This window comes from Fistularia commersonii, chromosome 27 (assembly GCF_037954325.1).
Source record: "Fistularia commersonii isolate RoL2024-O1a breed Wild chromosome 27, RoL_Fcom_v1.0, whole genome shotgun sequence".
Taxonomy (NCBI): Eukaryota; Metazoa; Chordata; class Actinopteri; order Syngnathiformes; family Fistulariidae; genus Fistularia; species Fistularia commersonii.
This window is the reverse complement of record NC_141310.1, coordinates 705,678-719,790: the sequence shown is the minus strand read 5'-3', so window position 1 is coordinate 719,790 and position 14,113 is coordinate 705,678. Positions and strand designations below refer to the sequence as shown.

At 43.7% G+C, this 14,113-nt stretch overlaps 1 protein-coding gene across 1 annotated transcript; it reads right to left on the bottom strand.

Moving 5' to 3' along the window:
• Positions 1 to 2,200: 2,200 nt before the first annotated feature.
• dnd1 (DND microRNA-mediated repression inhibitor 1) lies at positions 2,201 to 8,854 on the bottom strand (the record flags this gene model as incomplete). The annotated part of the gene is made up of 5 exons (XM_086174546.1): positions 8,771 to 8,854; positions 7,157 to 7,259; positions 5,000 to 5,325; positions 4,027 to 4,153; positions 2,201 to 2,253 (listed from the first exon to the last, which is right to left on the bottom strand). Coding segments are annotated over exons 1-5 (693 nt in total), but the record flags the coding sequence as incomplete, so codon positions are not given.
• Between the last annotated feature and the right edge of the window lie 5,259 nt (positions 8,855 to 14,113).

Genomic DNA, 14,113 nt, shown 5'->3' with positions numbered 1-14,113 from the left:
GAACCTACATCGACATGATAGGCATTCTCAGAGGAGTTACAGACCATGAAATATTGGTGAACCAAGTTGAAGCGGATTCGAAATTGGATTCTTTGTGGTTCTGCGGGATGAGTGTGAGTAGCGGAGAAACTACAGGCAAATTCATTAAAAGTCATTGACTTGTCAAAACGGATTGTCTTGGGATATGCTGTTTGCAGAGAAAGGAAGAGTGTGTGTCATGTTCCAGGATTAATGTTGTACGTTTCTTCCTCTTCTCCTTTAGGCTTTTCCCTTCAGGGGCCGCCACAGCAAACCTGGGGCCTACCTTCTCTATCTAACCCTATTCTCTGTATCCTCCTCTCTCACACCAACTACCTTCATATCCTCTCTCACTACATCCATAAATCTTCTCTTTGGTCTTCCTCTGCCTGGCAGCTCCAATTCCAGCATCCGTCTACCAATACATTCACTATCCGTCCTCTGTCCATGACAGAACCATCTCAGTCTGGCTTCTCTGACCTTCTCTCCAAAACATCTAACATGTGCTGTTCCTCTGATAGACTCATTCCTGATCCTATCCATCTTGGTATCTCCCAAAGAGAACCTTAGCATCTTCATCTCGGTGGCCTCTAGCTCTGCCTCCTGTCTTTTTGTCACTGTCACCAGGCCATACAGCATCGCCAGTCTCACCACTGTTTTGTCCACTTTTCCTTTCATTCTGACTGATAAGTCCTCTATCGCATAGAACCCCTGACACTTTTCTCCAACAATTCACCCTGCTTGAGCCCTACTCTTCTCCTCTTTTCCACTCTGCACCCCGTCCGCTGCTCTGGACTTTTGGCCCCAAGTACCTAAAATCCCCCAACTTCTTGATCACCGCTCCCTGTAGCCTTACCATTCCACCTGGGTTCCTCTCATTAACACACATATACTGTCTTGCTGCTAATAACATTCATGCCTCGCCTTTCAAGACCATACCTCCACCTCAATAGATTTTCCTCAACCTGTTCCCTGCTCTCACTACAGATCACAATGCCATCTGCCAACTTCATAGTCCATGGAGATTCCTGATAACCTCATCTATCAGCCTGTCCGTCACTACTGCAAACAAGAAGGGGCTCAGAGCTGATCCTTGAAGAATTCCCACCTCCACCTTGAATGTCTCTGTTATCCCTACATCACACCTCACCACTGTGATGGAGACCAGACCCCCAGCTGCCCCTCCTTTTGATGCAGCGGCTTACCTCTAAATCTCATGGTTTTTAACAAACTCATTGTCTAGAAGCTTGTGACGTTGGTTCCTTAGGAAAATGTGACTGTTACACAGGGATCCATCATCAAGGGGGGCCCAATGGTCCTGCTAAGGTATAAAAAAAACACCCTGGAGTTTAGTCTTTGTACTACCTCAGATTACTCTGTACTCTGTGGGACTTGTACATTTGAGGCCTCAAATAAATATCTAAACACCATTCGGACCAGTCTGTCATTTACGGACTTCCTTAAAGAAGCCTCCAGAACGAAATAAAAGTTTTCACAACACTGTATGTCAGAATCCTTTTGTAAAATCTAATAATCCTCCTCAGTTTAAGGAATACACCAAACTCACTTTTAAAAAAAAGTTTAATAAAAATGAACCAGTTAAACTTCAAAACAGAGTAACAAAAGAGAGCCATAAAACAGGTTCACTATTCATAATAAAACATGCATAAATCAAACTACTTACTATTAACAGTTTTTTTTAACATATTGAAAAATAAGAATTCAAAAGAGGAACTTATGAGAGGACTATCTGGGACACAGCGTCTCGGAACTGCTGGGCTCCCACCTGAAAAGCTACCGCCTTTAGATCTGCCACCTGTGTATGGATAGCAGTGGGTTCCGGTAAGACGCTAACCTTTGCTAACCACAGATATGCCAAAGATGTTTAGGAAGTTGAAGCAGAAGGATCCATCTTTCTCACCATGTCTGAAGGTGTAACTATGGAAAAGCAGGACACACCCACTCATTTCACACACCTTGCACAGCAGCGGCATCGAAGTTTCTGGGACTGCTGCGGAAACCAGATGACCCTGGGAGCCCCCCATTGCCCTGCACAACTCTGGCAGAGTTGCTGGGGTGGTGACCAGGCTTGGCGGGTAAGTTGAGGAGTGCGGAAAGGGAGTTGTAATAAAGGGCAGGTGGGTTCGCTAGGAGGCCTAAGATTATTCTGCCTTGCCCTTTTGATGTCTCCCCACCAGTGGACTGAGATATTTAATCCAAAGTCCCTCTTGAATGCTGGTGATGAAACAAAGGTAGAAGTTAAGCACTTAGGATGCAGATTCAGGAAGTTCAAGGAATAAGGAATTAGCAAAAAAATTGAAAGGCCGTGCAGCAGTTTAAGTTGCAACTGTCTGGGACTGGGAACTTTTTGGTTTAACCTGGAAGTGGAACAGTTCAGTGCTTTTTCAGGGATGGTGACTTCAATGTTTGGGCTTTTCTGGAGTTTTTAGTTGAAACATGCAGAAAATAGTCTGGGTGGGGCATCTTGCTTTTACTGTGTAGTCTTACCATTCTTATTTTGTATGTATTTGATTGAATTTGTAACATTTTTTGCCAATTTTGAATGTCAATCATATTATTTGAAAATATCTTTTCTTCATCCATGCATATCCAGGGTGGGGTCTTAGGGGAAGGGAGCCAAAGAAAAGAGGTCCACACTTCCATCTCCACAGTCAGATGATCCAGCTTTTCAATGGGAATCCCAAGGGGCTCCCAGGCCGGCCCAGAGACATGGTCCCCCCAGCATGTCCTGGGTTGTCCCTGGGGCCTCCTCTCATTGGGAATGGCCCAGGACACCCCACCAGGGCCATGCATTCAGGAGGCATACTGACCAGATGCCAGAGTCACCTCACCTGGCTCTTCCCATTGTGGAGGAGCAGCAGCTCTTCTCCAAGCATCTCCTGAATGACCAAGCTCCTCCCCCTATTGCTGAGGGAGAGCCCAGAAACTCTGCAAAGAAAACTCATTTTGTCCACTTTCATCAGTCATCTTGTTCTTTTTGTCACTGCCCACAGCTCACAACCACAGTTGAGGGTAGGAATGTAGATTGACCAGTAAATCAAGCACCCCAATTGGCTCACCTCCTTTTTCACCACGACAGACTGATGTAGACTGTGCATTAATCCTGATGCTGCATCTATCTGCCTGTCGATTTTCTTCTCCATTCTTCCCTCACTGGTGAACATAATGCCGAAACACCTCAACTCCTCCACTCGAGGTAGGCCCTCCTCCCTAACCTGAAAGACCGAGGTGCTGATCTCTTTCCCAGCCACTTCAGTTGCGAACCACTCCAGTGAGAGCTGGAGATCATCGAAGCCAACAGGATCACATGATCTGCAAATAGCAGAGACCAATCCCAAGGTCCCGAAACTGGATCCCCTTGACACCCTGGCTACACTTTTAAGTTCTGTCCATAAATGTTATGAACAGAACTTGTGACAAAGGGCAGCCCTGGCCAGGTCCAACTCTCACTGGAAACAAATCCGACTAACTGCAGGTGATGCACACCAGACACCTGTCATAAAGAGACGGAATGGCCCCCATTTAGGGTACGCCATACTCCTGGAGCATCCCTTTTACAGGAGCCCGAGGGGCACGGTCCAATGGCTTCTCCATATCCATTAAACATAGACTGAGGCAAACTCTCAAGTACCCTCAAGGACCCTGCTAGGGGAATGGAGCTGGTACAATGTTACATGACCAGAATGACAAAACTAAATGCAAGGCTCAACTATCCGATGGACCCTCCTCTCCAGCACACCTGACCAGACCTTTTCAGGGAGAATGAGGAGCAGTCCCCCAGTAGTTAGAACACACCCTCTGGGCCCCTCTTTGTTTTTAAGTAATATTACTACTGCTTTCGTCTTAGATGCGCACAAAGATAATTCTCCCACAAACCTCAGGTGCTAAACATGCTTAAATTTGGAACAATAGTTGGGAAAAATACTAACATGACACAAAAAGATGTTTGAAGGCCAGAGCTGGCCTGGACTCACAAACTGCGCCTACCTTCCACCAGCACCATCCGGGACAGGGACGCAGCATAATGGTAGGAGAAGGTCACCAAGGCTGACACTTTGTTGCCTTCATGAAGCACTTTAACTTTCTCCACACCTTCTGTCATTCCATGGAGAACCTGCGAGCAATAATTAAGAAGGCACACTCAGGGTATGATGGCTCTAATATTTACCTATTGTTTAAAGTGTTTAGGCAGTTCTACTTTTCTTCCAAGATGTACAGTCAGTTTGAGGTCTGAAACAATACTCTGACTTTCATTCAGTGAAATCCAGTTGAGTTCTCCAAGTAGATCTTGTACCTAGATTTAATTTTATTTCTTATGCTGTATTCTGGTGTTATCCTGGGGTTTGTGTGTTGGAAACTACTCTGTGTCAATGCACGTGGAAAGACTTGATGTCTATGGGATTATGATTAATTCTGATGCAGAGTTGATTTGTTGACATGTGTTGTTTAGTGAACACCAGGATGTTGATCTGTGCATTTAAAGACATACAGAATGGAAGTTGTGCTTTTAACTGTGTCACCTGTTTGTTTAATGTTTTTATCAACATCTGGTGATTGTCTGTTTCCAGAAATAACCATTGCAGTTGATTTTTGGTGCTTTGAGCACAACAAGAAAAAGGCCTTTAAGTTGCAAAGTATCAGAGGGAGGTTGTCAAGTCTGGTCTTGGCAACTGCACTTGAATAAGAGGTAGAATGTCTGAGAGGAAAACTGAGAGGCTTCTTCAGTTCTAATAGATCATGGTGAGATTAAACGTATATCTGAGAAAGAGCAAAACCTTTAAAATTCAGTAACTTAGGGCCCCCGAAAAAATCGAGACGCAGACATGGAACTCCTGGCGTAGTAATACATTGGCATTAAGCAGGCTTTCTTTCATTTAAATAAAGTTGGTGGGAAGTGATGAAATTCATTACTTTCAACATTAGCCTGAAAACACAATGGTTCCATGAGACTGTGCTATACCTGAAGCAGATGACCTTGGTCCATGGTGACTGGCAGGTTTTCAATCCAGAGATGTTTCTTGTCCAAGCTATGGCGGACAGTGAGAGCAGAACCTGGCTCCAGACTGTGACCATCAAAAAGTCGGACCGCACTGGTTGCCACATCCGCTGATGTATACTTAGCAAAGGCAAAGCCACGGTTTTGCCCGCTGAAGTTCATCATGAGCCGGAACTCCCAGATCTGCCCCACAGAGCTGAAAAGGGGAATCAGCACGTCTTCGTAAATCTGCCTTGGGATCCCACGGATGAAGATCTCACATTGGCGTCCAGGGGCGGGGCCATTCCATCCTGCCAACAGAGGAGAAAACAATGGTGTGGATAGCACCAGGTTATCCATATGTCCATATGAGCAACAGGAGTCTGAATTTGACTGAGATACCAGACAGAAAAAAAACACATTTTCGAATATTGTTGTTTCTTAATTTGTATACATTTACCTTGATTTCTCTTGAGTAGCCCAGGTTCTTCAGTAGCAGTTATTTTGATTAAATCAATTAAAGAATAATTAGAAAACATACATTGCAAAAACCCCAGGTGTTGGCCATAGGCCAATAAAAATAACGCCCATTACCAAATAGTAATGTTAAATACGCATAGTCTGAGCCTTCTGTCTGTCCTCTGCATTGATTTCCTTCATAGTTCTGTATGTTTTCAGGGAGATTGTGGCTATGTAGCCAAACGCAGCAAAAGCCACAAATGTCATATTTTTGCTTTTATCCTTGATAGTTGCAGTAGTTTATTTTGTCCTCTATTGTTGAAATCTGTAAATACGAAAATCAAAAGATGCACAATTTCATTTACTAAATCAATTCATTTAAGTGTAAAATGTATGCTTTAAAATTGCCATGTGACAGATGGTGTTATTGGAGGCATGACGATAAAGACAGAAATAGAAGATTTCATAGATTGTATCACCTGCACAATTTCTCTTTATAGCAAGCAGCCAGTGAGGTATTGTTTTACTGTGGCGAAGTTGGCAGCTCGACTCAACGGAAATTAGCCACCTTCTTCGGACAATTGTATCCACCGAAAGAGCCAGAAAAGACTTAAAGCAGATGGAAAACTACAGTGAACCCAAATGATTGTTATCTTCATTGGCCCCCCCGATGCCGCCGTGGTATCTCTACACTCTCCTGGATGTTACACAGACAAGATGCCCCCCCCCCCCCCCCCCCCCCCCCCCCCCCCCATCAAGTCTGTCTCCGTATCAGAACTCTCCGAGGTTATGTACATGGCAACAGGTGTGTCTTTGTCATCAGAGACATTTGGGAGGGACTGAATGGAGATTGAAGTCCGCAGGCTCACATGCGCACACACGAAGACAAATAATACACACCCCCCTAAACTCAATGCTGTCCAGAATGAAAGGAAAGGTGTACAGTGGTGAGACCAGCGATGCTGTACGGACAGTTCAAATGACAAAAATGCAGGTGGCAGAGCTAGAGGCCGCAGAGATGAAGATACTTAGGTTCTCTTTGGGAGTGACCAGGATGGATAGGATCAGGAACGAGTCTATCAGAGGGACAGCTCATGATAGATGTTTTGGAGAGAAGGTCAGAGAAGCCAGACTGAGATGGTTCGGTCATGGACAAAGGAGGGATTGTGAATATATTAGTAGACAGATGCTGGAATTGGAGCTGCCAGGCAGGAGCTCTCGAGGAAGACCAAAGAGAAGATTTATGGACATAGTGAGAGAGGAGGATACAGAGAATAGGGTTAGCTGGAAAAGGCTGATTCGCTTGTGCGACCCCTGGAGGGAAAAGCTGAAATAAGAAGAAGACAATGAAATTCTTATTTTGCTGTCCGCAGTGACCTGCAGTAAGTATGAAAATGTGTTAAAACATCGAAAAGACATGGGTAAATTAGTAAGGATGTAAAACAATAAATAAAAAAGCACAAATGAGCCCTGGTATTGTGCTGTGGTGGCATCTTAACCCATGGAAGAAACCCATGCAGGCACGAGGAGAACATGCAAACTCCACACATGTGCTCCTTGTGGGGATCAAGGCAGAAACATGAACCACTGCACCGCCATGAACCACTCCTTTGCCTAAATTAGTATTAATATTTTGAAATATAGCGAAAATACTTGGTAGGCTGTATATCTGAGCTATCATACCTCTGGGTGGTCCTCCATACTTCCTCTGACCATTCACTTGAACCAGCTCTGTGCCAGTGTTCTTCATCCACATTTCCAAAGCCTGCTGTTGTGGGTTCACCAACTGGAGAGGAAACCAACTCTGGTCAACTCCTAAGTGATAGTAAGGTTAAATGACATTACAACAATATGTTTCAAAGCAATTAAAATGAGCATTCGTTTAAGATGGTCCAGTAAGAAAGCTGAAGAAATATCCAAGTTGGCTGCCTAAGCTGAGCACGGCCAGCTTCTTCAATTCATCGTTAGTAGACCAATAACAAAAAGAAACACCTTTTAAAGAAGTTCATAGTCAGCGAGGATTGACCAGGTAGGTAGCGATGCCCCTTGCCATTCTTGGGAGCTCCTGATCTAGTGGTGGATTTTACTTCAATGGGACAGTGGAAGTAATACTCAAAGGTTGAGCCTCCTGCTCAGCAAATGCAATCATTCCAGCTGATAAAGCTTTAAGCTGGTGCAGAGAATAGAAACTGTTGTTTATTTAAAAGGTCAAATAATCAATAGCTGTGCTCATTTATAGTTGTCTAAACAAATGCTGTGCCCACCTCATATCACATGTGCAGTGGCAAAAGTCTCTAAGGTGAGGAGGCAAGACAACAAGAAGCATTCTGAGATTACAAGAATTTATTACAGAAAAAGATGCATCGAGTTAAGAAGAACAACCAACGATAGCCCACAACTGTCAACAATGATCAGCATAGCTCAAGACTTTCTGTTTGGCTGAGCAGGGTGCAGTCTTCTTACAGACTGGACACCCAATCATGTTGTAGGCAACCTGTTATGGAGAGACAAGGAGAGAGAGAACATGGATACATTTAGCAGCTAAATCATGATACCTTCTTGGGTACATTAGTATGTCCTTCACGTACACATATTAGAGAACAGCCTGGGCGACAAGACAGGCAAAGTGCATGTAGCACAGTTGCTAACACAACACAAGTTGCACAGAAATAAGACATATCGCAATGTTGCACAGCTGTTAACACCGCAAGGACATTTCATTTTTTCCCCACAGCGTTCAACTTCAGTCATCGAAAAAGCAATATTTATGCACATTTGTGATTGTAAAATTGCACACTTACAGATATTGGCCTTTCTCCTGTGCATTCCAGTCAATTTAATCAACGCCGTGCACATTAATATAGCAACTGCAAAACTCCAAATCTGAATTCATAAAATGAAATGACAATATAACTATAAATGTGCACGAATACCGACAATACTGGTCATTAAAAAGCGGTAAATAAAATAACGAACAACGAGGGTGGGGTGGCTAATGGTCAGGGTCAGGCCTGTTTAAGAAAATATGACCGCCTCTTAAATAAGAAGCAGAAGCGTCTAAAACAAACTTTGAACTCGTTGATGAGGCTTAGTTAAGCCTCTTTTTTTTGCAAATCGATTGTGGTGTGACAAATTTTTCATCGTTTTCATTTATTTATCTATCTATTCATTTGTTTATTTATTTATTCATTTCAAGCAAAACAGACGAGCTTCATTTTCCAACCACTTCATCAACACAATCTGCGGTGAAATCAATAAAAAGCAACACGGGAAACAACTTCCCGGAGGACGGATTACCGGCCACGGTTCTGGCTCCATGGCTGCCGGGTCACGGTGCTGGGTCTGACGGCTCTGCAGCTTCGGTCTAGCGGCGGCCTCCATCGCGCTCTCTGCAGGATTGCCAGACAGAGTTCAGCCTTATCTCAATTTAAAACCACCCATGCACCAACAAAATGCCACAAATTAAAAAAACGAATAAAGGAGGACCCCACACAACGAGTAATTCGAATTCCAAAAATGCACCCAAAATATTGTCAGTGAAAGTAGATAATTAATAAAATGCATTTAATAGCATTTTACAAGTAAGAATGTTAAGCCCTCTTTTTTCACCATCAACACTGGATAGAACATACTTGTTTTTTTCAACCATGTGCTTTTGACCATCAAGCAATAGTTTGTTTGGTAAAATCACTCTCATAATATTTTCAAAAAAACTCCCACCAGTATTCAAAAGCAGCCCAGTTTTCATCTTCTCGTCAATAGCTTTTCTCTCCCACCTAATCTGGCAGTACCGTTCACATTAGACCAGATTCAAGATTCAAAGGGTTTATTTTCAAGTGTACATTCCGGAGACGTGTTTCCCTGTGCAATGAAATTCTTACTTTGCTGTCCACAGTGCATCCAAATAAATATTGATACAAATCCCAATTCCAATAAAGTTGGGATGCTGTGTAATATGAAAATGAAAACAGGATACAGTGATTTGCAAATCATTTTCAACCAATATTCAGTTGAATACACTCCAAAGAGGAGATATTCAATGTTCAAACTGATAAACTTGTACACAATGTTTTTTTTGCAAATATTCAGTCATTTTGAATTTGATGCCCGCAACACAGCTTTGAGGACAGAGCTCACAAAGTTCAGATGCAGGTTGTTTGCAAATAGCTTAAATAGACAGTTAAGTGAAGTGCATCCTCAGGAAATGCCACCAAGTACTTGCTGGGATAGTGCTCTGAGGTAACGTGAGAAGTACCATTTGACCACGTTTTATTTCTCCTTTATCGGTAATATAATGAACGCTGCTTCTGCTCGATGTCAATGGCATAATAGCAAAAAGATTAGGTAAGAAAAAATGGATTCTTAATGCAGGGTATTTAACCTGCAATGGACAAACGTTTTTTTTTTTTGTTCAATTCAAAGAAAAGGCTGTTTCTCTCATCTGTCAAGAGATGGTGGCTGTATTCAAAGAATACAATCGGCGCCAACATTATGAATTCCGTCACAAAGACAGGTATGATAGCTTGCAAGGCCAAATGTGAGCAGACAAACTCTCAAAGCTAAAAAGTGGACTGTTATGTACAGTACATTTGTACGCCAAGCTCAGCTGAACCAGTCCTCTGTTCGAGCAAGCTTTCGGGTTGCTCAACTGATAGCATGCAGCGGAAAACCTTTCACTGATGGAGAATTTGTCAAGAAATTTTTGAATGCTGTCGCGGAGGAGGTTTGTCCCAAGAAGACAGATGTCTTTAATGTTGTGCGTCTGTCGGCGACTACCATCACCAGACCCGTTGAAGAAATTGGGGGTAATGTGTATGCCCACCTGCGGCAGGAGACTAATTTTTATTTGTGGTGTTAGCGCAAACTTTGAAATGTGCAAGGATCTGGCAGCCCTCCAAAGTCTCAAAGGGACTACGACGGGGTAGACTATTTTCGGCAAAGTATGCCAAACCACGGAAGAGTTGAACCTGAACTCCTCAATGCTTGTTAGCATCATGACTGATGGGGCTCCCAGTATGGTTGGTGTGTCTCACGGTCTAATTGGGCTGGTCTAATTACATATATTGGTAAACTTACTTTTCTGACTTGAACGAGTCATTCTGAGCACAAACAAATATAATCATTTTGAAATCTACAGGGGTTAAAATCCGTTCTACAACCATACTGGTAGGGAAATGTGTTATGTTGGTGTCATTTCGGTTTCATAGCCGGCTTGCTTTCTGGTTTTCACAGTTAATTTGATATGAGAGAGCTGCAAACAGTTGTGTCTATAAGAAAGTTGATGTTCCTTGGTCTTTTTTTCTGTGAAAAACTTGAAAAGGGTTATTTGGTTATTATTTATTTCATAAATAGTGTTATCATTTCATTTATAATGTTATTATTTATTTTCTGATTTTTTTCCCTGTCAAGATCCCAGAAAGGGTTAATTTTTGGTTCTGTGTGGCTTTCTGGAAACCAATAAATGTTTACTTTTAGACACCTCTGCGATCCTCACACTTTTTGTTACAATCTGGCCTGGCCCCCCTGTCAGAGAAGGAAAAAGTTTGGGGACCCCTGGTGTAGATGATGGGACTGAGGACACATCCTACCATACCTACTCTTACTGACTGGGGTCTGCCAGTCAGGAAGATGATGTGCAGAGAGGGAGCACAGGAGAGTGGCAGCTATGGCATCTCTGGTGGACCTGTATTCAACTCACAGGGGGTTCAGGTTGTCCGGAATATTGTTCTGAATGAAGGCCAGCACCAGTCTCTCAAAGCACCTCATAGTGATTGGAGTGAGTGCTACTGACCTGCAATCACTGGACCAAGTGGGTGTTCCCACTGTTCCCACAGTGGTTGTTTCCTTTTTGAGGGGAAGGGAGGAAGGGAGGATGGTTGTTAAAAATTTCAGCTGTTGCCGTGTAATGGAAATATTGCTATTTAAAAGAACTTGATTTGCTAAAAGTTTTTGCAGAGCAGATGATTATCATTGCATATTTGTTCAACTACCAGACCCTTTAAAACGGGTTCTGGAATACACTACTTTTCAATTTATCAATACATTTTGAAAAATTGTGCAACTCACAATGTGTATTTGTTTTGCTGACACTTGTATATTGCACACAAGCTTAGCGTCAATGAACCTATGGCGAGACGCTGGGGGTAGCAGCTGGAAAAGCTCATGCGATGCCAAAAGTTGAGAAAAGCTTTTAGAGGACAGAAAAAGCAGGTGGCCTGAACTTGAAAATGTCTTGGAGGACTGGGTGAACATACAGAGAGCAGGTGGCCAAGGTGTATCCACTGCACAGATCTGACCTAAAGCCAAAACACTCGGCCGACAGGCTCATCATCCGTGTTGTTGAAAACAACAGGCCTAGAGAGAACACACTTCACCTGCGTTCTGGTATGCACGGCATCCGGACAAAAACTTCCACCACCGATGATTTTTAAGCGCATAACTATGCTTAAGAGCAGCTTTCGAAAGGCATAGTGGTCAAAGTGAACACCAAAGGGTGGATGATGGATGGCCTATTGAAGGAATGGTTAACCGAGTGCTACAGCAAGTGCCTGGGAGGAATTTTTACACCGGTAAAAAGTACTGCTTTTTTTGGATAGCATGAGGGCCCACATCACAGTCTGTGAAAGCAGCGATGGAGAAAACAAACTCTATTCCAGCTGTGATTCCTGGAGATACAACAAAGTATTTGCAGCCACTTGACATCTGTGTGAATCGGGCATTTAAAGTTGCACTCCGGGTTGAGTGGGAGACTTGGATGACAAGTGGTGGGAAGTCATTCACAAAAATCACCCGCATGCAAAAAGCATCCTTTTCTGATGTCTGTCAGTGGATCCTAACAGCCTGGGGTGCTGTGAAAGAATCCACCATCACCAACGGGTTCCGAAAGGCTGGACTGCTGCGCGAAGAGAGATGCGCACCTTCGGAGTCAACTTTACTGATGGACGGCAGTGACACAAAGTGCGAGACACAGAGAACGCAATCTGCTCAGCTCTCTCCCTAGTTCTCACCCACCTGGACACAACAGCTGATCACCAAACTACAACAGCTGAGGCTCAAAACCTTCCTCTGCAACTTGCAACTGATTTCCTCTGGGAGAGGCCACAAGCAGTACGAGTTGGCAACTACATCTTGAGAAGCATCACATCCAACACAGGGGCCCCCCAGGGCTGTGTGCTCAGTCCCCTACTCTTCACCCTGATGATTCCCCACTGCAAACCCACCTACAGCACCAATTACATGGTGAAATTTGTGGGCAACACAACTCTGGTGGGTCTCATCACCAAGGAGGACAAACCCACTACAGGAAGGAGGTCAACCTTCTCACCATGTGGTGCAACAACCTCCTGCTGATTGTCATCAAAACCAAGGAGATTGTTGTTGACTTCTGGAGAGGCCACACCAAGCAGCACCAAATTCGTGGGGTTGAAAAAGGCACAGCGGTGCCTCTACTTCCATCGCAAACTCAAGCAAGCGTAAGCCTCCACACCCATCATGCACACCTTCTACTGGGGCACCATCGAGAGCATCCTGACCAGCTGTATTACTGTGTGGAGTAGGAGCTGCACAGACTACGACAGGAAAGCTCTGCAGCTCATCATGAACGCAGCTGGAAGAATCATCAGTGCCCCACTCCTCTCCCTGAGAGACATACACACCTGCCCACTTTACCTGTAAAGTGTCCTTGACTGTTGGCAACACCAACCACTCATTCGGCCTCCTGCCTTCCGGGAGAAGGTAACAGAGCCCCCGGGCCCGCTCCACCAGACTCACCAACAGCTTCATACACCAGACTGTTGGGATGCTGAACTCTCTTCTCAACATACCACTTGATCTCTGTCCAAGTCAACTTCACTTACATTTTTAGTGCTCTTTCTCAGGAATAGCTTGAAGACCATGGCGACTGTTGCTGATGCATTGTATAGGATGAAAGCACCCTTTATGGCACAAGTCACTGAGGTCCCTCAGAACGATTTCTGCTTTCTCCACAGACTCTGAACTTTTGAAGCAGTCATCCACATAATCATTTCTGTACACAGTGTCAAACACCTCATCAGGAAAGCTGCTTTGATGATCATTCTGTACTCAGCAATTTCTTTTTGTCAAATGTCCAGTGGGCCATCATAAGAATCAAAGAAATTCTTTATCCACCTCTGCCACTTTTATTTGATGAAACATAGATTTTATGTCAGACATAAAGTCGATGTGCTCTTGTCTGAACCTTAAAAGCACTCCAAGGAACTTGAAAGTTTTGGGACCTGAAAAAGTTATCCATTCAGGGGTGTAACTTGATGTTTGGAACCACAGTCAAAGACAACCTGTAACTTTCCTTTTGCATGAATGGCAAACACCCTGATCAAGTATGTAGAACACATTTTCTTCACCAGCATGCAATACACCTTGTTGGACCATTTTGGCAAACCCACTGCAGATGAAATCAGCAAGGAATTTTGTGTACTCTTGATGGAATTTCTCATTTCTTTCCATTTTCCTCTTTCTTGAAGAGAGAGGCTGTAGAGCAACACAATGGTTATATGGCAAAATCCTCTCTGGTTTTAAATGGCAGCTCTATACTCAAGTGTCCATCTTGCTATTTTACAAATAGCTCCATGATTTCAGTGAATCTTACCTCCTCTCTTGACA